Source organism: Pezoporus flaviventris, unplaced genomic scaffold (genome assembly GCF_033815535.1).
Source record: "Pezoporus flaviventris isolate CSIRO_AGI_PZ_B2104156 unplaced genomic scaffold, CSIRO_AGI_Pfla_v1 ptg000013l, whole genome shotgun sequence".
In the NCBI taxonomy this organism is placed as follows: domain Eukaryota; kingdom Metazoa; phylum Chordata; class Aves; order Psittaciformes; family Psittacidae; genus Pezoporus; species Pezoporus flaviventris.
Window position 1 is genome coordinate 39164164 of NW_026892561.1, and position 26196 is coordinate 39190359.

The 26196-nt window shown below is 35.8% G+C and overlaps 1 protein-coding gene across 7 annotated transcripts in view; it reads right to left on the bottom strand.

Annotated features, from left to right (window-relative positions):
* The window catches only part of U2SURP (U2 snRNP associated SURP domain containing), a 45425-nt gene that overhangs the window by 7880 nt on the left and 11349 nt on the right, over positions 1-26196 (bottom strand). For 2 of the 7 annotated variants that reach the window (XM_061452896.1, XM_061452891.1), the window contains exons 5-24: positions 25915-26048; positions 24764-24805; positions 23909-23976; positions 22137-22231; positions 22015-22050; positions 21828-21910; positions 21185-21350; positions 19943-20154; positions 18960-19003; positions 15666-15770; positions 14383-14449; positions 14133-14296; positions 12822-12984; positions 10830-10909; positions 9657-9744; positions 8464-8586; positions 7049-7205; positions 6581-6676; positions 5936-6002; positions 4744-4906 (exon numbers count right to left, since the gene is read on the bottom strand). In XM_061452896.1, the coding sequence (XP_061308880.1) occupies positions 4744-4906; positions 5936-6002; positions 6581-6676; positions 7049-7205; positions 8464-8586; positions 9657-9744; positions 10830-10909; positions 12822-12984; positions 14133-14296; positions 14383-14449; positions 15666-15770; positions 18960-19003; positions 19943-20154; positions 21185-21350; positions 21828-21910; positions 22015-22050; positions 22137-22231; positions 23909-23976; positions 24764-24805; positions 25915-26048 (2153 nt within the window). Of the gene's footprint in view, positions 1-4743; positions 4907-5935; positions 6003-6580; positions 6677-7048; positions 7206-8463; positions 8587-9656; positions 9745-10829; positions 10910-12821; positions 12985-14132; positions 14297-14378; positions 14450-15665; positions 15771-18959; positions 19004-19942; positions 20155-21184; positions 21351-21827; positions 21911-22014; positions 22051-22136; positions 22232-23908; positions 23977-24763; positions 24806-25914; positions 26049-26196 lie in introns of those variants that run through there. The other 5 variants (XM_061452892.1, XM_061452893.1, XM_061452895.1 and 2 more) reach the window with 5 other exon arrangements.

Genomic DNA, 26196 nt, shown 5'->3' on the forward strand with positions numbered 1-26196 from the left:
TCAATGGATCTCTGCCCCACATAGTTCCTGTATCTCCCTTTAAACCTATGTGAACTGACGCCTTTTAGTACAACCCCTGGAAAAAGAGAGAAGTGGTACAAAATGCTGAGGGCATTAACAGCTCATGACCACCCTCCCTCACCACTCCAAAGAAAGAGTTCCTCCTCACCCCTGCCATCATTAGAGTGCTTGGCTTAGCCTTCCAATAGCCAGATCAACTCACTAATCCAGCAGAAGTCCACTGCCCACCTTCAATTCCACCCACACACACACACTGCCCACATTAGTGAGATGTATTGGCTCAGGGTAAGAATGAGCAAGTGACAGAGCTCACAGGGAGGATCAGGATAGTCCCTTTCAGCAGAGGCAAGTAATTAGCTTTTGCTATTTCATCACCACCGTAACTGTGTTTTAAAAGTAAAACAATTACTTGGGCCTCAACGTCCACAAAAGAATTCTCTAAATAATTCTACCGCTCAGAATTACTATATAAACATATACCTTAGTTACTTCCCTTCAGCATTTCACTATTCATAGCATATTAGTCATAACAAACATTATTCTTATTGATCTTTTCATGTAGTATATGATGCTTATATTCCTATCATAGAGATCCAGATACACACCCAGTAGAAAGAGATCTCTAAAACTTAGGCTTAAATATGCTTAAACACCTAGTTGATGAAGCATTGATTTTGTAAGCATTCTGACTTTGTAAACCTGCATTTAAAAAGAACTAATATACTCTCACTGAATTGGTTATTCTTTAACTATTTTTGTCAAACAAAAACCATTAAGATTGTTCATCCTCAGAAGAGGATACACTGACTTTAACTAGAGTCTGTAATATGCATGCATGGCAATATGGAAAAGGAAGTTTCTCAAAACCCTGTGCCAAAACTCTGTAGTATTAATTTCTCAGGTACAGCAGTCTCCCACAGCAGAGGTTTTCAGAGACTGCAATGCAGAAGTGTGAAACATCAGTGAGGTTCCTGTGAGCAATCTCTACTAAGTGCCCCAATGCAGGGATCATATTTCTCACTAAACATAAGGAGGTATCTCTCATAACCTCAAAATTAAGAGCTCCAAAACACAAGTTTTGTCTTTTGGTTCTCAACTTGAAACTTCCCCCTCTCTCCTCAAACTCATTTGTGAGAGATTAAAAGATTCAGCCTTTCCTAGAATTTAAGGCCTGGATTACAGACTAACCAGTTCACTAGCAAGTTACAGAAAAGGTTAACATCCTGGTACCATGGTTCAGGGAAACCACAGTGATGCAAACCCAAGCCCTGACTGTAACATTTTGCCTGCTGACACACACAGGTGTGCTGTGGGTAGCCTCCTTTGCTTAAAATAAATCTGTTTTCAAAAACTGTTCTTGGTTTTCTCATCTGCTGATACGGAGTCCATACACAGTCGTCTCTGGGGCAGGGGGAAAGACTTTTCATAAGAGGTTATTCCACCGTTATACAGCCTAATAACTTCAGTAGCCCATTTCAAACACAATTTATTTGAGGTAAATTAGCTGCATATTACACACTAGGATTAACTAGGAAGTAAATCACCAGATGTTTGATAAAACACAGGAATTTCTGCTTGGTATGTAATTGCACCTAAATCTAGACTGATTACAGATAGGATACACATCCAAGACACCTGGTTGGAACCAGGTGATCTTTAAGGTCCCTTCCAACCCAAACCATTCTATGATTTTATAACTACTCTGCATACTAAGCATCATAAAAGAAATAATGGAAACTCTGTGGAACTTTGGGTTCTTGACAAAGGTACACAGGGCCCTGAAATTCACAACAGGCCTTGCATACGATCTGCTCTTCTGGACTACACTTTATCTGTTCTTACCTTGTGCTTTAGTCATTCTCTGTTGAAGACTGAATACTACACCAAAAGTACTCTGATCTATCTTGTCTGGTACAGCAATCTGTATCAAGAAAGCAAGGAGAGTAACCTCCTTTCCTTGGTGACATACAGGAAAAACCTCCTTGGCTTTTGGTAGAAAAATAAATTGCACCTCAAATACCATGAAACACTGAGGGGTGGGGTGGGAGGAGCAGGGGACAGGCAGGTACACAGCTGTGGGGAATCTCTATGCACTGGGCAGGGGGATACTGACAGAGCACAGACACAGGACAGTACAGCAGAACCCAACCCTGCACCTCCTGGAGTTCAGTGGTATGTAACAGAAAGGCTGAACAGGAAGACTGCAGACCATTAGTCTCCTACCTCTGATTAAGCAATGAAATTCTACTTTGAGGTCTCAGCTAACACAAAGGTGAGCCAAGACAGTTACTGAAGAGGACAAACCTCCTCCACTCTGTGCTTTCTGGGTAGGATTATAAAAGCTTGCACAGCAACATGGAGACAGAAGTAAAGTACCTTAGAGAAAGGTCCAAGGAGGACAATGCTGCTTCATTTTACCTGTAAAAACCATTCTGAAATTTGAGGTATAATGTAAAGCAAAGCACCAATCTTCCCACACTTAAAAAAAAAAAAAACAAAAAACCAAAAAAAAACAAAAAACAACAAACCACACCAAACTGTGAAAAAATCACTGTTCTTCTATGTTACAAAGAAAATCCTTTGTTCTGGCTAAGGTCTGGAAAGAGTTAACGCTCCAGGTTCCCAAGGGTACAGGGAAGGCAAACAAAGGGTTAACAACTTGCCTTCTCTGATGGCACCAGTCTGATGGCTGTGCCCAAAGTTTATTTCTTACTGCACTTTTCCCTCCCAGCTGACAAACTGAATTTACTAACTGTGCCAAGAGAAAAAAATTGTACTCATTAATTTAAAATAATGCATTAAAAATTATGTGTCAGCTTCCCTGCGAGTCACTGTGTAAAGTGCCAGAGAATCAGACTTTTTTGTCTGTCACATGACATTTTTAACAGTTTACGTTAGATGGCGTAATTGTTAAAGCTAGTAATCGGGGTTGGTTTTTTCCTCCCCTCAAATTTAATAATGGATGTGTTCTTCGGCAGGGACTGGGTACTTACTAAGAAGAAACTTTGAGTGTGAATGCTTTTTGTGTACTTTCCTGTCAATGACAAACTTAAGGAGAGACTTTAAGTACTTCTACCTAGTGTCTGAAATGTTCTGAAAATGAAAAAAAAAGAAAAAAATTACAATCCTTTTCTGGATATTCCAGAAGTCTCAAACTGAGGTGGTAATTCACTTACCAGAAAGAATAAAGATGGTAATATGCACTTGAAAACATCACATATTTACCATATAAAACTGTGAGAGACATTTGCATTGATGAATGTACTTGCAACACTTGTGTGATGTAAAATTGACAATGGTTAAAGTAAATGACTTCCTAATCCGCCTCCACAACTGCTAGGATAACTTCTGTAAAACAGATCCCCGAGTCTGAAAGGAACCCTTTCCATAACCAGTACAATCAGTACTACAACAAAATGAAAAGTAGGTACACTTGTACTTTCATTAGTCTAACAACATATATTTCCTACAAAACTACTGCCACCACGAGTCAAGACAAGACACAAATACCGTTTAGATTTTCTCAGATTCAGAATCTACTCACTTCAAATGGCTATGCATCATGAACTTTCAAACTGCTATGCAAAGCAAGAGGTTTCTAAGTGCTGAGTTACAGTCCATTAATTTTAATAATTTTAATTACTAGAAGCATATTTGGGAGAAACAACAGTTGTGACATTTTAAAATATCACTTGTACACCTTAAATGATTACCACGGGGCTTTGCTAATGTCTGATTTTAGCGAACTAGTACATTATAACATAGAGAGATAGGCAGCCACAATTCCACATTCAAAATATTACCCAAATTATAATCTGTCACTTGGAGATGCTACAACTGCAACAAGTAGTTTAGCAGCTTCTTAGTATCAATTTAATGCACTGAACAGAAGGCACAGGAATTTCAGTGTTCAGTGTATCACGGGTTTTAATACTGAATAGAAGCTGGAAAGCTGTATGCAATTTTAAACCTTTTAATTTTAATTGCATTAAATTTAATTTCATTTTAAATTCAATTTTGCATGGCACCGTATGACAGAAGGGCTTCACTGCGAGACAAAGCTTGTGCTAAATGCAAGTTCTAGTTACCTTCTCAGTCAGCCACAAACTCAGAAGCCAGTATGAATACTTAAGAATCTGCACTCATCAACTTTAACAGCTATACTACGGCCTATGCTTGGAGAAAGGATAACAGAACGAGAGAGTCCTATAAACTGCATGTAGGTCTTTGATTAAAATACCCCATTTCCAGAGCCACCTGGTTTAGTTACATCTAATTCCTTGTTTGATGGCTGATACAGTGAAAAGTGCAACTTCTAAATGCAATAAAATACAGACACTTCAAGGCAAGAGAGAGAACAAGAAAGGCATAGGACTAAGGCCACATCCAAAAGTCACTCCGATGTGGCAAGAGGAAGAAAGTGTAGAGCAACCCATGCAATCACAAGCTAGCAGTGGTACTGAAAAAGGACACTGAAGAAGAGTAATTCTCAACATGCAATATACTCTGACTCAATTCTTCATTTTTCCTGCATTATTTTAAAAGCCAAAACAAGCAAGACTGGTAAACCAACATATCTTTGTGAAAACACACTGGACTACAAAAAAAAAAAAAGGATTCTAATGATTTCAGTAAAAATAACTCCCTATTATACGCAGAGAACTGGGGAGCAGTGAGAACTGGAAAGGTACCAAAGGGTGCCATAAAACAGCGCATACTGACCTCTATCTCTCGGAGTTTGGCACGCTTTTCTTCACTCATTTCTGAATATTTAACTGATGACTTGGATTCAGGCATTTCTTCTTTAATAGGATTAGAATACATGTGTTGCTCTTCTGACTTCGAACTCTGAGTGTCATCTTCATCTTCACTTTCTTCTTCTTGACTTTACAGAAAACATAGAATTAAATGATATAGATATATATAAGAACGATCTGTTACAAAATTTACCGTCTCTCCTAGTTATTATCTAGGATTAGTTACTAGGTTTGAAGTCTGTTAAGTAAGATTATGTTGTGTAAAAGTCTGCAGCTACAAAAGTTTCTGTGAGACATATCTTGATATTCTCATCTAAATTGTTACGGTTTTGGAAGACTATTCATAGAATTATCCCCAGAAAATTTAAACTTTTTATATAAACATATTGCAGAACAATTCTTGAAATTTAGTCACCAAATCTACATCTGCCTCAGCTACAAAACAAGTCCACTACCTCAACAAAAATCTGTTTCAGCACTGTAATTTTGCTTTTCAAATACACTGTTTTATAAAGGAACAATATTTACTACACTTGCACTTTTTGGAGACAAACCTGACATGGCAGATACTCAAAATTATATTCCCAGACTGGCCACTACAGTGGTGCAGGACTGCATGCAATGCAGTAATATATTTAAAGCATTAACTAATAGATGCTCTCAACTGCCCAAAGTAAAAGACTGCTCAGAAACAACAGATGGCATGGAGTCTATTAGTACCCAAAGAAACATCTACGCTGGAACATGATTCACTGTGTTTGTCTCAAAAGCAAAAGGCAGAGGTTTAGACATATTCATACATACCTGACATCAAGATTTCCAAAATGCAAAATACTACTGCCTTTGTTCTTACTATCTGACATTACCAAATCAGCATCAATTTAAAGATTATGGTTGACAACTCTACCAAAAGGTATAATGTTTTATGATAGAGAAAAATTATGCAGGCTGCAAGCAAGCTGCACTAAAATCCTGACTTCTCTCCATTTCCTTACTTTCTAATTTTTTTTTTGTTCTGCTCTTACAATACATACATTGCATATAGATGCATATATATGCATATGATACACAGAATACATATATCTCATTGGAAGTTCCAAAAATGGTCAACCTTAGAAGCAGAAAGCATATTTTCAAGAGAATGAAAGAGTATTTACTTTTGAATTTCCTCCTCCTCGGATTCTTCATGTTGGTCAAAAAGCTCCCATTTAGAAGTAGTAACAGCTAGAAGAGACCATAAGATCATTTTAACAACAAAAAAAGCTATCACAAACTCAAAATTAGTATTTGTAGATATAATAAAAGTTAAGATGTAAAACAATTTACCAGCACCTAGAACTTAATTCAGACTTCTATTTCACAGAAATACTCAAATCTCCACACTATCACAATATTTACTATTTGCAGAGCTACTGACTTATATCATGTGTCATGTTTCAGTAAATCCTTCAAAAGCAGCCATTTGTCAGTTTCTAAAATCTCACCTCCCAAACAAATATGTAGAAAGACAACCAACCACACACCCAGATTTTTATTTTTTTCCCCAATATTTAGTGAACTGGAAATTATTTCTAAAGGTTGGTAGGTTATTGAAGTAGAGTAACAAAACCAGAATACACTATTTTCTTCACCAAAGTTATAATAAAAAAAAGTTACAATTGAAAACCCTACTGCATTCCTACAGAAATCACATTAACAGTTTTAAGCAGATCAGTTGAAATATTCATGAAACAAAGAAGTGACATTAAGCTTTCAGTTTACTTCAGGAGGCATTTACTTTAATATACACTTTGAAAACTAACCTTGAGCTTCCAGTTCTGATTCATCCACTGCTTCCCACTTCGAAGGGGCAACTTTAAATATAGGCTCATTCTTTTTTGAGTCTTCAGCTGCATCCACTGTTAAAGACACAGAAAAATAATTTCCAGTACTCTTCAAAAGTACAAACAGAAAAATCCTAATATAACTATCAGATTTAAATACTAAAGCATATTAAGCTGCTTTATTATTCGCAGAAAAAAAGAAATTAGTATTTGGAACCGGATACCCGTAACATCAGAAGACACCTACTGTGTCTCTGAAGCAATCACAGACTAAAAGCAGCTTTTAAAATAATTCTTCCTAGAACAAACTGAAATTAATCAAAGTCAACATTTTACAAAGCTACATGCCATGTTAATTCTTGGCTGAACTTCTAAAAACTACTTGGGGAAAACAGATCATTAAAAATTGAAGGTTCAAACTGAAAGCAGTATTGAAACATTTCATACAAGGAACTCCATCAAGATCGTCATCCAGCGACTTAATTGGGACTCCATCCAGATCATCAATAGGAGCAGCATCAATAGGAATTCCATCCACATCCTCTAGTGGAGCACCATCAAGCTCTTCCTCAATGGGAGCACCATCAAGATCGTCTGGTACTTCCTGAAAGCAAAGAATAATTAATTATTTCAATAACAAATCTACACTCCTTTTCTTTACTTCTGCAATCACTGACTCATTTCTTCTTAAAGGAACAGTTTTGAAAATACCTAAACACAAAACCCCTCAACTTTAACAACTTCTGTTACCCAGTACAGTTGCTTATTGTAGAAGATTCACATGACAATATCCTCCTATAAAAAATTGTAGGTATGAATTTTAGGTACGAATTTTAGGTAAGTCCACAATGTACGGGAAGCTTTGCAATACCTATATTTAAAAGAAAAGATACTAAGCTGAGGTTTAGCTTGAAATGAGCCAATTACAGTTAGATAAATCATACTTAGTCCATACGAAAGATTCCGTGAGAACTAGCAATCTGAACAACTAACAGGAATTGATTATGTAGCAAGAACACAAATTTAAGGAACACGTGTAAATGCTATGTACACCTGTACACCTACATACTCTAACATGTTAGGTACACTGTCTTTCATAGGGGCATGTTCACTCTGCTCTACTATAAGAGAAATAAGCCAATTTTCAAATTATACTGTAGGTCTGCCTCCAACTGTTCCGAAAGGCATGTTTCCAGAGTTACAAGATTAACTTAACCTAAACATACATACATTTATGTCTTTATTTTCTTGAGTAATACATATACATAACCGAAAGATCAGTACACACTGACTCAGTGCTAATGGCATCCCAAAACTTTGAAGCATAGAACTTAAAAATGTTGAATAGTAATTTATACATATCACTATATAGTAACTAAAACTCATTACATATCTTATTTAAAATAACCTCTATTTAAAAAAAAAATATATTTAAATACTGTAGCATAACACAGAAGTTAGGAACTTGCTGCTCTAATACAGTACAGCAAAGATCAAAGTAGAATATCACCAGTGCAAATGACCTACAACAACCTTCCTCTCAAACTAAGAAAGCTCAAATGGTTCCGTCACATTTAAGTGTGACACTCACACAAAAAGAATGTGGATGATTCAGGCAGCCAGATGCCTGCCACTTGTCTTTGCTCTGAAATGGCTTCACAATATACCACCACCACAACACCTAATCTACAAGCAACAAATGTATAAACAGATCAAACAGTATTTGTATTTAACAGTAAGGATTCACAGGAAAAAAAGGTCTGTTCACCTTAATAGAGACATCAAAATAGTCCTTGTCAGCCCTATTTCATACTTACACATTTTCCTCAGCAGCTGCTAGAATCATTGCCAAGGTCACTTACCTCTGTTTCTTTATCTTCCATGATATTTACAAGCCCCAAGAAAATATTCTGTAGTTTGATCAGAAATGGTTCTGGATAGATTGCCCAGTCTTCCCATGCTCGGAAGCATGTCATTACCCGTTGCTAGAAACAACAGGGAAAAAACATGCTCATAAATTTGTATTAGGAAATTTTAAGTGATTGGAAATACACCACAGAGAACTAACACTGTAGACAGCTACTCCTAAGTAGTTCCATACTAGAGTACATTACAATGATACCATGCTGATATGAATGAAATTATGTTCCTACTTTTATGGGGTCTGTTTTTGTCAAGCTTCAACTCAAGCTTGGCACATTAAATGTAGCTACAGGTATTAAAAATAATAATAAAAAATATTCTACTGCCTGTCTTTACTACATAATTCAATAAATAGTTTTAAAATAGCATGTAACTACAATTGATTTTCAATCTGTAGCAATTGGGAGGAGAGAGGTAGGACAGCCAGGATAAAACCCTTAAACAGAAAAACTACACTGTCAGCTTTGTATTTAAAGATTGATTTAAATAGAAAAAAAAAAAAAACAAAAAAACAAAAAACAACCAACCAACCAAACAAACAAACAAAAAAATCTCATCCCCAACAAAAAAAAAAAAACAAACCCAAAACCAAAAAACAAACTGCAGAAGACTGTTTAAAACAGGAGAAGGGAAAGCTAGGCCAAGCATGAGAATGGTGAGAAGCAGAGCACTTCATCTCAAAAATCACTCTCAACTACCCATGATCAGACTGCTTATTAAACCTCAAAAAAGAAAGCCTAGCACAAAAAAAACTTTAAAAATAACTTTATGCTGTCAAATCCACCAGTTTTTTCCCACAGGTAGCACCCAAGTTTATTTCTGAAACCAAAATATAGGCAGTCCAAAAATAATCAGAAGGCTAGAGGGCCTTGTTTGTACCTCAAGTACTACACAGATATCCTCTCAACTCCACCAATATACATCTACAGGTACACTTCAGTTGTTAGATGCTAATTTTCTTCCTTAATTTCAAGCCTATCTTTAAAAGAGAGAAAACTTGATTTATTTATTTTTTTTTAAGCTGACTGAGGAAGCCTGAGGTCTAAATCATCTATCATAGTATGCTATCTCTTGTGCAGGAACACCTATTTATTTGACTTCTATGTCATGTGAATAACAATGAAATACATACCTTGAAATTTTCAGACTGTAAATGGCCTTGTATTGTACGGTAAGTAGCATTGAGATCAGAGAATATCTGACATAATTTTGTTTCAAAACTAGAATTAAACATATACATTTCTTTAGTTAAACTTTGTAATATATGTTTTTTGGACATACATAATTAATGAAAATGCCTGGGACAGGACTCAAAAATACGAAATTTTGATCCCTATATTAGCCATGTACTGAACTATAAAGCAAATGATTACTGTATATTAAATCATCATGGACAACAACAGAATTGTGAAGGGAGATCTTCACATCTGCTGCAGTCTCTTTATACCACCTGGAAAGATTGGAGGAGGATAAAAGGAATTTTACAAACATATAAAATGAAAGAATTGTCTCAAAATTCACCTTGTATTTTTTAAAAATTCTTTGTTATATTTCTAGTCTAATTTACTCAATGAGGTCCTCAATGAAAGCACAGTGAGTAGCATCTGCCTAGCTTCCCTTGAGCTTCTCTCAATGTGCAGAAAAGAACCCTGGCACAACAAGACACACTGCCACAAGAAACATAATTTTCAATCACTTGTTTTATAACATGCTAAACATTTCCCATCATGCTACCATAATGTTAGAGAAACTCCAGGACGTAGATGCAATTAAATATCTAAATATTACAAAGGCACTCTCCATTGGACGTTGTTCTTAAATTCTTCTCAGTGCCTTAGAAACAAAGTACATAAGTCCCTCACAATTTCTTCAAAGTTCATGGAGATTTAAAACAAAAAAAAACACCTTTCAATTAAAATAAAAGAAAAAAAAAGAAAAATCTATTTCTAAAATTGACTTCTTCACATGCATTATTTCTTATACCATACCTTGGATATTACCTACAGACTCTCTTTCTGTAAAGGGGCACAAGAGTTATTCTCACCTCTGTGAAGTCCCACGTAAGTTGTCCCTTGACAGGGCCCTTGAAAGGGCATGTAACACTTCTTTTTATATTGTAAAACAATCATATGCATTAAGATACTACATCTCATACATTTTCATGCAGAGAGTTATAAATATCAGTGTTGTAACAGTAACCTCACAGAAAAGCGTTAATTTCTCTAGTCACATTTACCCACCGATACACAAAACTGAACACAAGGATTTTTTGGTTTTCTTTAATCAATCAAAATATTATACTTACAATTTTCTATAGTAGGAAGCATTGGCAACTTTAGCTGAAGAGTTGTATAACACATCCGACACTAGATACAATCTTGCAATCTACAATAAAGAATGTTCAAGTCAAGAGAACTCTACAGTTTAAATGATCCTGAAAATATATGCATTTTTTCCAGAAAAAAAATACAAGATAATTTAAACTATCTAGAAGTACCAAATTAAAATTAAGTGTAACACAGCCATATTGTTGATAAACATGCTAAGAGGCAAGTACCTTATGCTACACGGTACTAACCACTGTAACCTATTGCACAGTATTACAAAGGACGGATCACGGCATTCCAGTTTTTATTTCCTTATTTGAACAAACTATTTTCAACTTCACAGAAAGGCAGAATTTAAATTACAAGCAAATTCAGAACGAACGTAATCATTAAATCATAGAATAGTTAGGGTTGGAAAGGACCTTAAGATCATCTAGTTCCAACCCCCCTGCCATGGGCAGGGACACCTCACACTAAACCATGCCACCCAAGGCTCTGACCAACCTGGCCTTGAACACCACCTAGGATGGAACATTCACAACTACCCTGGGCAACCCATTCCAGTGCCTCACCACCCTAATAGGAAAGGACTTCTTCCTTACATCCAACCTAATCTTCCCCTGTTTAAGTTTTAACCCATTACCCCTTGTCCTATTACTACAGTCCCTAATGAAGAGCCCTTCCCCAGCATCCTTATAGGCCCCCTTCAGATACTGGAAGGCTGCTATGAGGTCTCCATGCAGCCTTCTCTTCTCCAGGCTGAACAGCCCCAACTTTCTCAGCCTATCTTCATACAGGAGGTGCTCCAGTCCCCTGATCATCCTCGTGGCCCTTCTCTGGACTTGTTCCAACAGTTCCATGTCCGTTTTATGTTGAGGACACCAGAACTGCACACAATACTGCAAGTGAGGTCTCACAAGAGCAGAGTAGAGGGGCAGGATCACTTCCTTCAACCTGCTGGCCATGCTCCTGTTGATGCAGCCCAGGATACGGTTGGCTTTCTGGGCTACAAGCGCACACTGCCAGCTCATGTTAAGTTTCTCATCGACCAACACCCCAAGTCCTTCTCCACAGGGCTGCTCTGAATCTCTTCTCTGCCCCAACCTGCAGCTGTACCTGGGATTGCTCTGACCCAGCTGCAGGATCTTGCACTTAGCATGGTTAAACTTCATAAGGTTGGCATTTGCCCACCTCACAAGCATGTCATCAGCAAACTTGCTGAGGGCACACTCAATCCCACTGCTCATCTCACCGACAAAGATGCTTAACAAGACCGGTCCCAACACCGATCCCTGAGGGACATCACTCGTTACTGGTCTCCAGCTGGACATTGAGCCATTGACCACAACTCTTTGTGTGCGGCCATCCAGCCAGTTCTTTATTCACCGAGTGGTCCATCCATCAAATTGTTGTCTCTCCAATTTAGAGACAAAGATGTCACGTGGGACAGTATCAAACGCTTTGCACAAGTCCAGGTAGATGACATCAACTGCTCTACCCCTGTCCATCAGTTCCATAGCCCCATCATAGAAGGCCACCAAATTGGTCAGGCAGGATTTCCCCTTAGTGAAGCCATGCTGGCTGTCACTAAGCACCTTGTTGTTTTTCATGTGCCTTAGCATGCCTTCCAGGAGAATCTGCTCCAAGATTTTGCCAGGCACAGAGGTGAGACTGACTCATCTGTAGCTCCCTGGGTCTTCCATTTTCCCCTTCTTGAAAGTGGGGATTATATTTCCCTTTTTCCAGTCGTCGGGAACTTCACCTGACTGCCATGATTTTTCAAATATGATGGACATAGAATACATAATAAAATGCCACAGGAGAAGAAGTATACTCATATTCAAGCCCTCATTTTAAAACAAAAATCTTAATGCTATCTGAAACTTATGAAATAATGCTTGTAAATAATATGTATGTGCTGTTACATGAGCTCTTCCCCCAGAATATAAGATTATAGAAAATCTCCAGACCTTCTTCGGAAGAGGAGTCTTCAGAATAGATAATGATTCTGTTATGCAGTCTACAATTTCCTCAGCAGCTTCTGCATTATTTAGACAGAATACCATTGCATCCCCAATATCGTTCTTCCGAGGTGTTAATCCACGCAGAATTTCCTCTAATTTGTCTCTTTGTCTGAAATATCAGAAATTTTAATACTTTCAATATAAAATTAACAATACTTTGGGAAATTTCCATTTAATTATGCTTTTGATTCTTCCATCTTTAGGACAAAAGCAATTTTAAATATTTTTATATTCTGTTGTCTGAATATTTTAGTGACTCATGAACATATGCATCCACATTACATAAACAAAGTGCAAAAATTCCCACTCAAGTCTTGACTACATACAGAAGTCAAGGAAAAATAATAGAAATAGCTAACACAGCACATCAGTATCTCTAATAATGTAATTATCTTTGGGGATTTAGTTTAAGCTTAAATCAAAACAGACAAATCTAAAGCATGCAAGTAATTTCTGCTATAGAATAAAAAAAGATGCAGAAAGCTGGTAGGAAGCAATTATTTCAGGTTCTTCCTAACCTCCACATATAGACAACACTCTCAAAAGAGTATCTTTCTGAGCCCTTCAAAAAGATCTAAGAAATAAATTACGTACTAAAACCTCTAGAACTATGACTGGTATCATAACTATGATGAAAAGAATAAAACAAAAATAAATCTGCATGCTAAGATCACAGTTGGAACAGTAACAGCAAAATTAGGAAACTCAGGTATGAATTTCCACTTCTATAGCTGTCCCCACCACAATTCACAAAGAACTCAGATGATGTCTCTCTTCCTGCTTATTACCAACTGCTCCCAATTTTAATTTCTGATGAACACTATCAATAAGTTTAAGCTTATAATAACTGTTCAGCTCACGAGAGTATAGCAATGTTGAGCTGCTACATACCCCAGAGAAAATGGCAGGCAAACCCATCTTCCCAAGCACCTTCAAATAAAGGGTTAATAAAAATTCGTAGAATCATAGCATAGCTAGGGATCGAAAGCACCTTAAGATCATCTCATTCCAACCCCCGTCACTGTTCAATGATGATAAATCTAATCAAATCCAGAATGTATCTAGCAACAAGCATCATAAAAAAAGACTAACTGAAAAGCACTGAGGTTAAGAGAGTTTCTAACTAACACTATGGCAAGCATGGTAACACTTAAGGGATGACGTATTATAACTACAAAATCCCAACAGGAAAAAACCCAAGCAGATTAGCCTCATAAATTGCCCAAACCAGCCATATAAACTGATGGAATTCCATACTCTTCCTTAAGTGCACCCTTCTTGTTTGGTTCTTCCACAAACGCTTCCGTTTCTTGCTCTTCTGACATCCCATGCAAGTATGGATTCAATGGTGGTGGCCTCCAAAATGATCCATTCTTGAACATACGGAAATCTTCTGTCCTCCACTTTGTTGGAGCATCTCCCTAAAAGAAAACAAAAGTATTTTAATTCTGGTTTTCTTCATTTGATTATGCTGAAAGTTATGAATGGTCATTCAAATTCTACTTGCCTGAAGAATTGAATAAAGCTTCCATCTGTAATACACATGGGCTGGAGTCTGGTTTTCAAATAAAAACCTAGACCAAAGAGCAAAGAAAATATACAAAACATATCACACATTATTTAACTGAGGCAAATGCAAAGGAAGTAGTAAAATAAAATATCAAAAACAAAAAAAAAAAAACAAAAACAAAAAAGTAAAACCTGCCAAACTCTGCTCAGAATCCCATCCCAGCTGCTGAGTGAACTCAAGATAGCTAAAATCATGTATACCTACTGCACAGCTGTGCTGAACAAGTACAACTGCTCATGCACATACACGTGCAAACTGCAAAGCAGAGTGCAGAATTCAAAGGCAAAGCATTTGTCAGAAGTTAAAAGAACAAACAGGGTTAAAAAGAATGCCCGTGGAAACGGACAGTAAAGCAGAAGAATCATCACTAGGAAAAGTCACTATGGGAGCAACTGCAACCTCAGCAGAAGTGGTGCAGGAACTTGTAGTTGCACAGGTTCCTCAGAATGAACTTAAGTTTTCCACCACTAAACTGCCTGAATTGTCAGAACACGGACAAGACTTGGAGGGTGGAAGGGGGCACGAGTAGCCCATTTTTAATGGCCAGGATATCTTCTCAATTTGTATACAAAAAACATAATGAAACACACTTTAACCTTACAGCAAGTAAACTATTTTTAAAAGGTCATTTAGTTTTTCCACAGAAAAGCTTTTCAGTAACTGCATTTCACAAGAAATTTGGTAATTAATCCTTTTTTATTCCATTACCAACAATAGCTGGTAGTTCTGACGATTTCATTACTCGCCTAGTATTCCGTCATATTTGCACTAGCATCAAAAGAAGAACAACTCCCAGCTCTTGCTAAAGTTAGAAATTAGGCTCCAGGAAGACTGGACTTTACATTGAGTTACTATGCCTGTTTTGGGGAAGACTTTTGTCTTTTTTTTTAAGAAAGGAATGCTACTACTTCCACTGATGGCTTCAAACCCCTCACAAAAGTGGACGTTAAATGTAATTTTATTTATTATGTAGATACTTTATGTATGTACAGATGTGTTTTATAGTGTATAGTGTTTTATTTCTCCATATACATTGGTAACAACTGGAATGAAGTGCACTCTTCAAAAACACAACATTAGCATTTATATAATTTGAACATTTTCGATCTGCAAATAATGATAGACATAGTAAAACCAACTCTTATTAGCATTTCAGAAATGCAAAATATTAGCAACAATGAAAATAGTGCTATGTCAAACTGAAGCAATGTAATAAGCACCTGAACATGGGATTGTTGATTTCTCGGTTCATGATCATGGCTTCAAACATAGGCCCTTCCCGTACCACAAACTCTATCATTCGATGTATCAAAGCGAGCAAATTCCTACAACAACAACACAGTTAAAGAAAAATTGATTCAGACCTAACACTATATAGAACTACACTCCACCTAAGATACTACAACTGTGCAGGAGATTATTTTGCTGTATTGTTAAGAGAACTGTACAGAAGATTGGTAACATGTAACATATAGCCTTCCATCGTAGACACGGGCATTCTAAAATATAAACATGCCTACAACTGGTTAAGAGGAAACCTCTTTCCTGAATTTCCACAGCTTACCCTACAACCGTGTGCTTAATAGTACTCATGCATAAAAATGGGCAACTGAACACCAAAGTACAATTAACTATCAAAAACCTAAGCCCTCATCTAAACTGTCTAGAACTAAGACCAAAGTGTTAGCCAAAGTTCTACAGAGGAAGAAGTGGCTGAATATTATGCTTAAAGACACATAGTTTTGAATATTCAAGAGAAACTGCATTTAGCTTTGAAATGTTCCAGTATGAAAAGCAAAATAACCTCCTTGATGCCAAACAGGGCAATGATCTTATTAAATTCAGATAATCTCTTTTTGGTTAAGACTCAACTATTGACATAGAACAAAACTGTCCATTATTTCATGTCATACCATCCAGTCTCCTTCCTGACAGACTCAAGTGAACCAAGTCACAATTAAAAAAAAAAATTAAATAAAAATCTGAATTCATTTCATTCAGCACTACCATCCTGAGACAGGCAAGAAGCAGATGTGAAGTGCACATTTTTCAAGCCACATCTGCAATGCAGAGTCACTTATAAATGCTAACAGGAGACAGTCATATTAAGTTTAGTGAAGAACAGTGATCAGCAGTTTCCAACCTTTTGAATTTTTTTGGAAACAGGATCCTGAAATTTCACCTACAGATTTCCTACTTATATCAAAAGCTCCACAGCATGTGTCCCTTGAATGTGATGCAAACAAATAAAAATATACAGATTTTTATATTTTTAAACTTATTTTCTTAGATTTAACAAATGGATATTGTTTCTTCACATTATCTCAGACTTTCTTTTAGAGCTTTTTTATTTATTAAAATTCAAAAACTGTTACATTAAAAGCTAGAGAATTTTCTAATTACTTCTTAGTAATGAGGTGATTATTTTCTACCATGAGTATTCAAAGTTACAGATATAATGCACTAGATCAAAAAAAATCAGCTTAAAAACATAGTAATAAAAACCAGCCCCTGCCATCTGCCAACTTAGCAGATGTGCTGTTTTATACCAGCTAGCATATATCGACATTTGCCTCAAATATTACACAAAAAAAGCTGCTATCAGTTCAATTTTCCTGTATTTCTTTTTTATAATCCCAGAAACACTGTAAAGAGGACATAGTCTCAATAATTCTGTAGCCATTTTATTTAAAGCAGCATTCTGAATGTCTAAATAGCAAGGCGGTACTTGCTACATGAACTGTATTTGAAAACATCAGTAAGAAAACAATTACCAACTAGATTTCAAGCCTCTGAGCTATCACACCATTCACTCATTTTAAGGCAAGTTCAATGTGATCACTTCTGGCTTCCTGCAGAACCAAGCCATTGATTTTCATCTAATTTTTCTTTGATCGAGTACCATGAAGTTGCGTAAGAGTCACTTATGCCTGAACAAGAACATCTGCTTTGGAAGTATCTCAGATCTAGGAACAAAGATTCAGTACATCCCATATCTGAAAGAGGTTATTACATGCATTTTGGGTATATAAGACATGACAACTTGAAAGTGAATTTCTCAAAAAAAATTTGACAGTGTATACTCAAGTTTTTCTGTTTAGCAAATACAAAGAAGTAAGAGATGTTAAAACCAGTATTAATTAATGTTGTGATTATAATTAAATACAGTGTCCCACTGAAGCCAGTTGAAATTTCTGCATGATGCAATGTACTGCGTAATAGTCTTAGCAGCTGTCATTATCTTTGAAAGTCATCAGGAAAAAAAATTTTCAAATACAATTCAATTAACATGAGCTTTTCTTATGCGAGCTTTCAAAATGCTACAGTAAATAAGATGGAAGGATTTTCCTCTGAAAGCTACTTACTCTGTAAGCACTGTAAACTTTTACAAGTACTTGTTCTACTATTCAGTATTTTTGTCCAATCAGGACTCCTCCTGGTTGTCCTAATTACTCATGTCTTTACCCAAAAAAATTGCACTGACTTAAAATTTAATCAAGAAATACTAGTGCGTTTGAGCATCGACTGACATGTATGTTAACGTAACTACCTTCACAAACCTCTTTCTCCCCCCACACACAGGCAAAAAAAAAGAAAAAAGGGACTTTGTGACAATTAAAACAGTGTAGTAAAAAAAGATGATAGTTTTAAGTACATTATTTTTAAATGTCATTTAGCTTAAAGTTGGCCAACAAAAAAAACTTTTTCAGTTATAATAAAACCACATTTATTGGAGCCGATCGTACCAATGTCTGGTCAAAAACTGTATACTTTCCCAATCCATCCCATGATGTTTTCCTGGTCCCCCGCTGCCGCAGACAGTTCAGCTGGTGTTGCTCACCAAGGCCAATGTCAAAGAGAATTTGGTAATCTTTTGTGCTTATTTACTTTTAAAACAGTGTTGTCTTCCTATGTTTGGGAAAAGGTCTTAGCTTAACTGAGCAAGAGTATACCTATGCTAGTGAGAAGGTAGGAGCACTGATGGGGGCCAAACTGTAAAAATACCCTTGAAATATAGAACTAACTTTTTCAGCATCCATGATTATTAACTGCTGCACATAAAAAAAAAAAAAGCAGACATTAAAAAATAAAATAAAAGATTAAAAAATATTAAAAACAAACAGAAAGAAAGAATAAAGGGGGAAAAAAATCCCATACCACCACACTGGAGACAGCTGCCTCTTAGCTACAAAGTACGCAGAGACTGATGTCAGGACTTAGCATCTCTAAGACAAGCTATTTCACCCTAGTGTTCACTCACAAAATTACCCTGCAACTATTTCTAGTACTCAAATTAAATGCAAGAAGGTAATAACCTAAACCTCTCTTCACAAGAAAAAAAAAATTATTTAAGATAATAAGACCGTAAAACACACACATTTCTCACAAGTGTCATGAAGCAACCATTGCTCAGTCAAGCCATTACCTTTTCCTCAACATCACCATTTTTCTTTAAAATTCCGAAGGGGAAATTTTCTATATTTAGATCAGTAATAATAAAGAAAAACATGTACCTTTCTGTTGGGATAACCACTTTGACTATGGCTTGCGACAGAGTCTGTATATGAAGTCACATCAGATAATAAACATAGAATATGTGAGTATTGTTAACAAGTAACAAGCAAAAATATACATATGCAATGAAAATACTACACATCTATCACAAGTTTTGCAGGCAATCACTGCTGTGAAGTTATAACTAAGCAATTACACAAAATGCAAATGGTTGTCAGTGAACCATAAAGGTTCACTAATTGCAAAGTATCAGAACATTCCTGTCAGAATGTACATTGATGCACTGAATAGGTACTATGCTGATAAAATTAAGAAAGGAGTTCTTAAGTTTATGAAATGATTCTAAAGTATTTGACTTGAATCACGTTGTTATTACTTTATTCCCAAGTCTTACAAAAAACAGCCCTAACATTTAAGTGTCGTTCAAAGAACCAACAAATTCTGACAAATGTAAATCAAGTTGGTTTGTGATTACAAGATACTTACCCTTTTATCAGCTAATAGTCCAGAAAAAAAGTTTGAAAACTGACTCCGTAAGTAGCATAAAATACTTACTCAATGTCCAGATTATTTACCTTCTACATAAAATATATCAACTCCACTAAAATAGTGTAAAAATAATGCTACCCAAATTAAAATGTAGTATTTTCTCTAAATAAAACAATTTAGATCCTGCAATTTGGCAGCCAACAAAAGGGGGGGGACGTAGGAGAAAAAAATCCAGGGAGCCTGGAGGGGGAAAATGATAGCCAAATTTAAAGCAGCACTAAAATAAATCAAGACCAAACATACTGTTCCCTAGACATGAAATAGAACTTCAGAAATTAAGTAGGTTCCCTTGGGCTACAGCAGGGAGCCATTGAGCTTGTACAGTAAGTGCCGCCAAAGTCAGCCTGAACAATGCAAATCTATGAAGCCACTGAAATACTGTCACAAGTGTAGTATTTATCATTGAGATATGGCCCAGGGTACTGTAAATTACCTTCTCAAAATCTTCCTTGTTTTTTGGAGGTGGTAACATTGGAGCATTAGGATTCTTCAATCTTTCCCTAGGCTGGGCATTAAAAGGCAGTCCTGATGGAGGAGGTGGGAGGGTATGCTCCATCATAGAAGGTGGGATGTATATTGGATGCGGCGGTATAGGTACAGCTTTGCCCCAGCCTAACTTCATTTCAAACGACATAATCATCTTGCCTGAAAAAGTGAAAGTAAATAAAACAAAAACTCCATTATGCTATAAATTGGTTCTGCATTGCTCGAGATTTCTCCATGTAAGCACAGCATTTAGATTTGCCTGCCATGGTTTACTTTTTGCTTAACTGCCGATTAGTGTATCACATCTATCAGGCTACATCATGCAAATGAAAGCCTATTGCATGTAATGTTTAATTAATCCTCCCCCAAAGCACATTTTTCAGGAGGCTACAGTATAAATTATTTGACTTGTTGGGGAAAAAAGAATTTTAAAAATTTGATATTCAGCACATGAGAATGAACAACTTTTTAATCATACTGTTTCTCCAATTCACCAAAATGTTTTGCTCATAATAACAAACTTGAAATTATGCTATCAAAACCAAATGTAAGAACTCCTACATAATGTAAGTCTTACTAATGGTCCTAGTAAAGGAACCACTTTGACTAAACTGTGCAAGGGCAACCTTTCAGTTTTTATTCTTTTTGTCTTGGATGCTGATTTTTCTTTTATTTCCAGGCTCTTCCTGAACTGTAAGGACACAGGTTTTTTCATTTCTTATATGCAAAATTACACATCCAGTGTAGTAGTTACCTCTTCAGTATTAGGAATTTAGCCAGAAGAACAGAACATATCTGTCACCAAATATTTATCATAGTCTGTACTCTAGTTAAATTTATTCACAAAAAAAAAAAATTGTTGTGAAACAACTACAACAGATTGCTTCTTAAAATAGCCTGTTTAGAGCAGAGGTTATCAAACATTACCTCCTGCTCACATCTTCAAAACAGTTGGAAACATTACATCTTTACCCACAACAAAAGCTACCAGCCCTATGTGTATGCCGTAGTTTGACAACATTCAGCTGCCAGTAAAACAGTGTGAACTAAAATCACTGCCAGTGCGATATCTATTCCAGTTACAGCATGCCTACCTACTAGCCTACTAGATAAAACAACCTGAAGACGTAGTTACTCCTCAGTATTCCTACAAAAATAATTAGAATTCCAAAATGAGAAATCTGTTTACCATTTAAATTCTTTAATGCTCTTTCAGCATCTCTCCTGTTCATAAAGGCAACAAAGCCACAATTTCTTTCTCTCGCTCTCTCTTCATCAGTTCTTGGCCACATAATTTTAACACTTGCTAATGGTCCAAAGCGTCCAAATTCTTGACATAACATCTCTTCATTCATCTACATGAAAAAAAGGTAAAAATTATCATTTTGCTACTGTATTCCTAAGATTCTCATCCTTATTATTGTCCAAATGTACAGATTTTAATTTTCTGAGTTTCCTGGAAAACAGCACTTTACTGACACCTCCCCAGTGTGATCTACTGCAAAAATAATAATTTTTAGAACAGCATTTTAAACTGAGCACACTCAAATTTTTGAGATCTGATCCACCTTGCATGAAGATACCTATGGAAAAATAATTTTAACTGAGTATTTTTCCATCTAGTAATCAACAGTCTAAACGTTAACTTTTGCATCATCATGTGCAGAGCATTTATTCAAATGAACACTGCCTCTACGGTCACCAACTGTACCTAGTATATGGGTTTAAACATATGCAAATGGTTTAAAGTAAAAAAGGGGAAAACTGCCAATGGAAAAAAATTCATCTGGAACCAAACATGCCAACAGTGCATTCCATGACTCCAAACTTACCTGGGGATTAATATTTCCAAGATACAAATTTGTTGTGCTTGGATCTCCAACATCATGTGACCCTGGTGCATAATCATCCAGTACTACAATGATGGAGGAAAAAAAAGGAAGAAAAAAAAAAAGTCATAATTTTTGCTACACATTTAAGTGGCAACATTAGATTGAATGAGAAAAGAATCTCTATTACCACCAGATGATCTGTTTCTTCTTGAAGGCGCATCCACTGAATAAAGAGAAGAAAAAACACATATATAATTTAGTCTACAAATCATGTAGCCCAAACAAACATAAAAAATAGTATCTACTTACTTGAGCGACGCTGGCCATCTGAATCTGACTGGGGTGGTTCAAAACGACTCAATCTACCTTTTGTTTTATGTCTTTCATCACGTTCCTCTTGTATTCTACAAACATTTAATGTAATTAACAACTTAATACTGTTTTGAGGGGGTTGTTCTATAATTTTAAATTTTACTTTACAATTATGAGAATTTTTAATATTGAACAATAGGTTTCTTGAAGATTTCAAATTGACATTATTTTTTAAGCTCTGCTTAATCAACTGGAATATATCTCCAAGAATTATTCCAGCTGCATGCTTCCTCATTCATACTGTCAAGGTGTTTTAATCTCAAACAAAATTTACTTGGTTTGAGAAGCAGCTTACAAGACCAGAAATAAGAACTGTGCTCTGAAAGTGACCCAAATTCAACATCCAGCTGCCAGAGATCCACTGACCATTCAGATGACATTTTAAAATGCACACAGCTCTTTAGCATCTATTTCACCTTCTACCTTTCCTAAGCCTGTAGGCCATCTCGTAAGGTGATGGACAGCCCCACATGACTACTTCCACAACATACAGGACCTCATTTTATGCCTCTGAGGATAGTACTCACAAAATAACTACTTGGCCATTTATGGATTCATAACGCAGTACCTATTGTTTACTAATGCATACAAGTTATTTTGGTTTCCATCTCTAACATCAGGGAAAATGTATGGCACATTACACTCAATAGATGTGCTGCTCCATCTGTTGTATTATACATTCGAAAGTGAAAGAATCTTTGAGTTTTATTCAACTTGCTTTTAAAATTAGGCAAGCTGAAGTATATCTCTAAATTTTAATTCCACGTCTTTTTTCTGCATTAACACAAAAGCTCAACATCATACCGAAGTTCCTCTGGGTATAGTTTGAGAGACACTGACAAAAGGTCTTACTCTTCCCTAGTCTGATACACATTTCAATTTCCCCATCAGGGAAAAAAGAACATCCAAAACCTGAACATCCTTATCTATTTCAGTACCAACTTGTCTTTCTGTATCATCACTTAACAAAGAATGAGATCGTGTTAACTCATGATCTCATTTACAAGCTCACACTTGCTAATCTGTAACAGAGTTGCATCCCAAGGTCAGCTTGTAAGTAGTAACAAACTGACAGCAGCTGCCAGAGAAACAAATACAGGTGTTCAATTTTTATCCTGGTAGATGGCTGGTTGATTCAATCAACATAGCTTCTCTTAACACCTGATCCAAAAATCATCTTAGGTAGCACTGGAAACCAACAGTCACTTACTGGGATCTCTGAAATACTTACGCATTTACAAGTAATTTTTTTAGTTAATTGCTCCAGATATTATTCTACTTTGGAAGGGAGTACCAAAGGGTTTCAAATCAAACACCTCTGATGTGCAGGGAAATCCATTCATTCCAATAGATAAATATTTAAGCTAACATAAGAGACTTTTTTGGTTTACTTTTGATCACTTTATAGACTCTAGTCAATTCAGCAACAGTGGTAAACACTTCCTATCGCCAATCAGCATAAAGGGAGAACTACCATGGAACATCATGTGCTAATTAGATGGCAACTGATTATCCAAATCACCAACACTCATATACAAAGTTCGAACTCTGTTTATCATTGCCATTGTTAATTAAATTATGCCACTCCACAAGCATCTGGGGAAAGAAACTTAGAGAAACAGCTTAGCAAGAATGATCCTAAATATTGTCTGTGAAAAGAAGGCAAAAACCTTGTATCTTCCTTATTTACAATAAAAAGTCAAACTTACTGCTTTAATTCTTCTTTGAAAAGTTCCAAATTACTCTTTTTCTTTTCTTTCTCTCCTTTCTTCAAAGGCTAAAATTAAAGATATATCAGCCAACACTTCAGCAGATAAGATGAACAAAAATAAAAACTACATGTATATAACAAGTATTTAGATAATTTCCATGCATATTTTACCCACAGCTTTCAAATCAAGAAAACTACAGGAGAGGGGGAAAAAAAAAAAAAAAAACACCACAAAAAACAAGACTTGAAAACATTAAGACTGAGCACTATCAAACACAAAGCTAGAAAATATAAAATTAAATACAGCTTAAGCGAAACTTGACTACTTGTCATTGCTACAATGCAGCATGTGTGATCACTCTCTCTTCAACATATAAATTTAAAATATCCATGATTTATTTTGTCAGTTTGTTCCACTTAGGAACTTAGAAGCTGACTCCACCCCTAGCAAACCATCATGCTCTAATTATGTGTGTGCATATATATGTAAATTAATTTACATACATATATTCAACTATTTTTTTCACAGGCTAACATTCTACATGAAAAGAATTTCTTCTCTTGCTTCCTTTCAGATATAAATACAGGTCTGAAGAAACAGTTATTCTAAACAGTACAAGATGATCAGAAAAAAAAAAAAAAAAAACAAAACCAACACTCTGGAATGACAAATATGGATACTGTAATTTTTTTTTACTGTAATGTGTACCTTGACTAACTTGTGAACTTTCACCTTCAACAACATTGCTTTCATATAACCGAATTTAAATGAAAACGTTTCCAATAGGCAGACATACAAAATATTTATTGTGTTACACACTACAGCTTTGGAAAAACTGGACTTCCTACTCACCCCAGGCATAGTTGTTTGTTTGTTTTTGTTTTTGGGGATGGTCTGCCAAATAAATAAAATCATTTTTACCTCATTATCTTCAATCACCATTGGACAGGGCAAGTGAGTAAACTGATTGCATTACTTGATAAGTATTTATGACAAATGTGAAAAGCAGTAATATTCTCACAGTACAAACACTTGCATATGACATAACAGAGCTCAGCATAATAAAAAAATGCTACAATTCATTTCTGTAACTGTAGAGTTTTACATATAATGAAAATCACAACTGCCATCCAGTATTACCACAGTAGTCAAAATCTGAGTTTTGTTTAAAGTTGGAGGGATGGCATTACTCATAATTATCACATTACATCTCATTTCCCACCCTTACAGGCAGTATCACGTGTGTTTCACTGAAGCTTAAAAATTGTAGTGAGCTCTATTAAAATACTTTTGAAAGACATTCAAGACATTAATTACACATTACACATACAGTAGTAATAGTAACCATAGGTAACTACCACTCCACAACTAAGTTTGTTCGTATTTCCATTACTTTTTATGATAAAATCTCAGTTTGAAAAAAAAAAAAAATAAAAAATCACACCATGCTTTTGACAGAAGTCAAAATAAATTAAATAAAAACAAGGCGCTCAGCTTCAAAAATGTGCAAGTTCTACAACCAATGTGGTACAACTCAAAAAGCAAAGGAACTTCTCAAACACCACCTTAAATAAAATTTCAAAAACCTCACCAAGGAAAACTTAATCATTGCAAAGGTCCTTTTTTTTTTAAGTTATAAAAAGCAAAAAAGAGATGGCAGCAAGAAGAATTGCTTCTAAAACTTCACAAATTCTTGGGATTGGAGATACTGTTACTTTGCAAGTCACTGCATCTGTATTCATGAGAAGTTTATCTTAGCAGGAACACAGTAAACACAGGTGAAAAATCAAAGCGCAGCACTAGGAATATCATGGATACAGGGCTAATGGACCTCTGCATTTCATGATCTTGTTATTTGCTATGGTATTAAGCAAATCAAAAGGTTCACCTTTCAATATATGATAAATACAGATCAAACTACTCTGTGAGATCTCACAGACTTTTTTTAAAATGCTTCTAAATATTTCCTAAGTATGGGTTTAATATTTAAATAAGAAACTTACAGGCTTTTTGGTTTCTATCATTAAGAGAGACGGAGGCTTCTCATTAGATGGCTGGTTTGGTTGATTTTTTTGATCTGAAAATCGTGATGAAGGCTTATAGATTTTACCCCGTTTTTCATCTGTTTCATGCTCCTCTGCAATTAAAGGCAAATTAAAACCAAATCGTATTAATTAATGCTGCACAATACTGTTCATTAGAAAGAATACTATTGTCCTTTAGTCTTGTTCATTCAATATATTATTTCATTTTAAAAAGTGATAATACAAACTCCCCTAATTTAG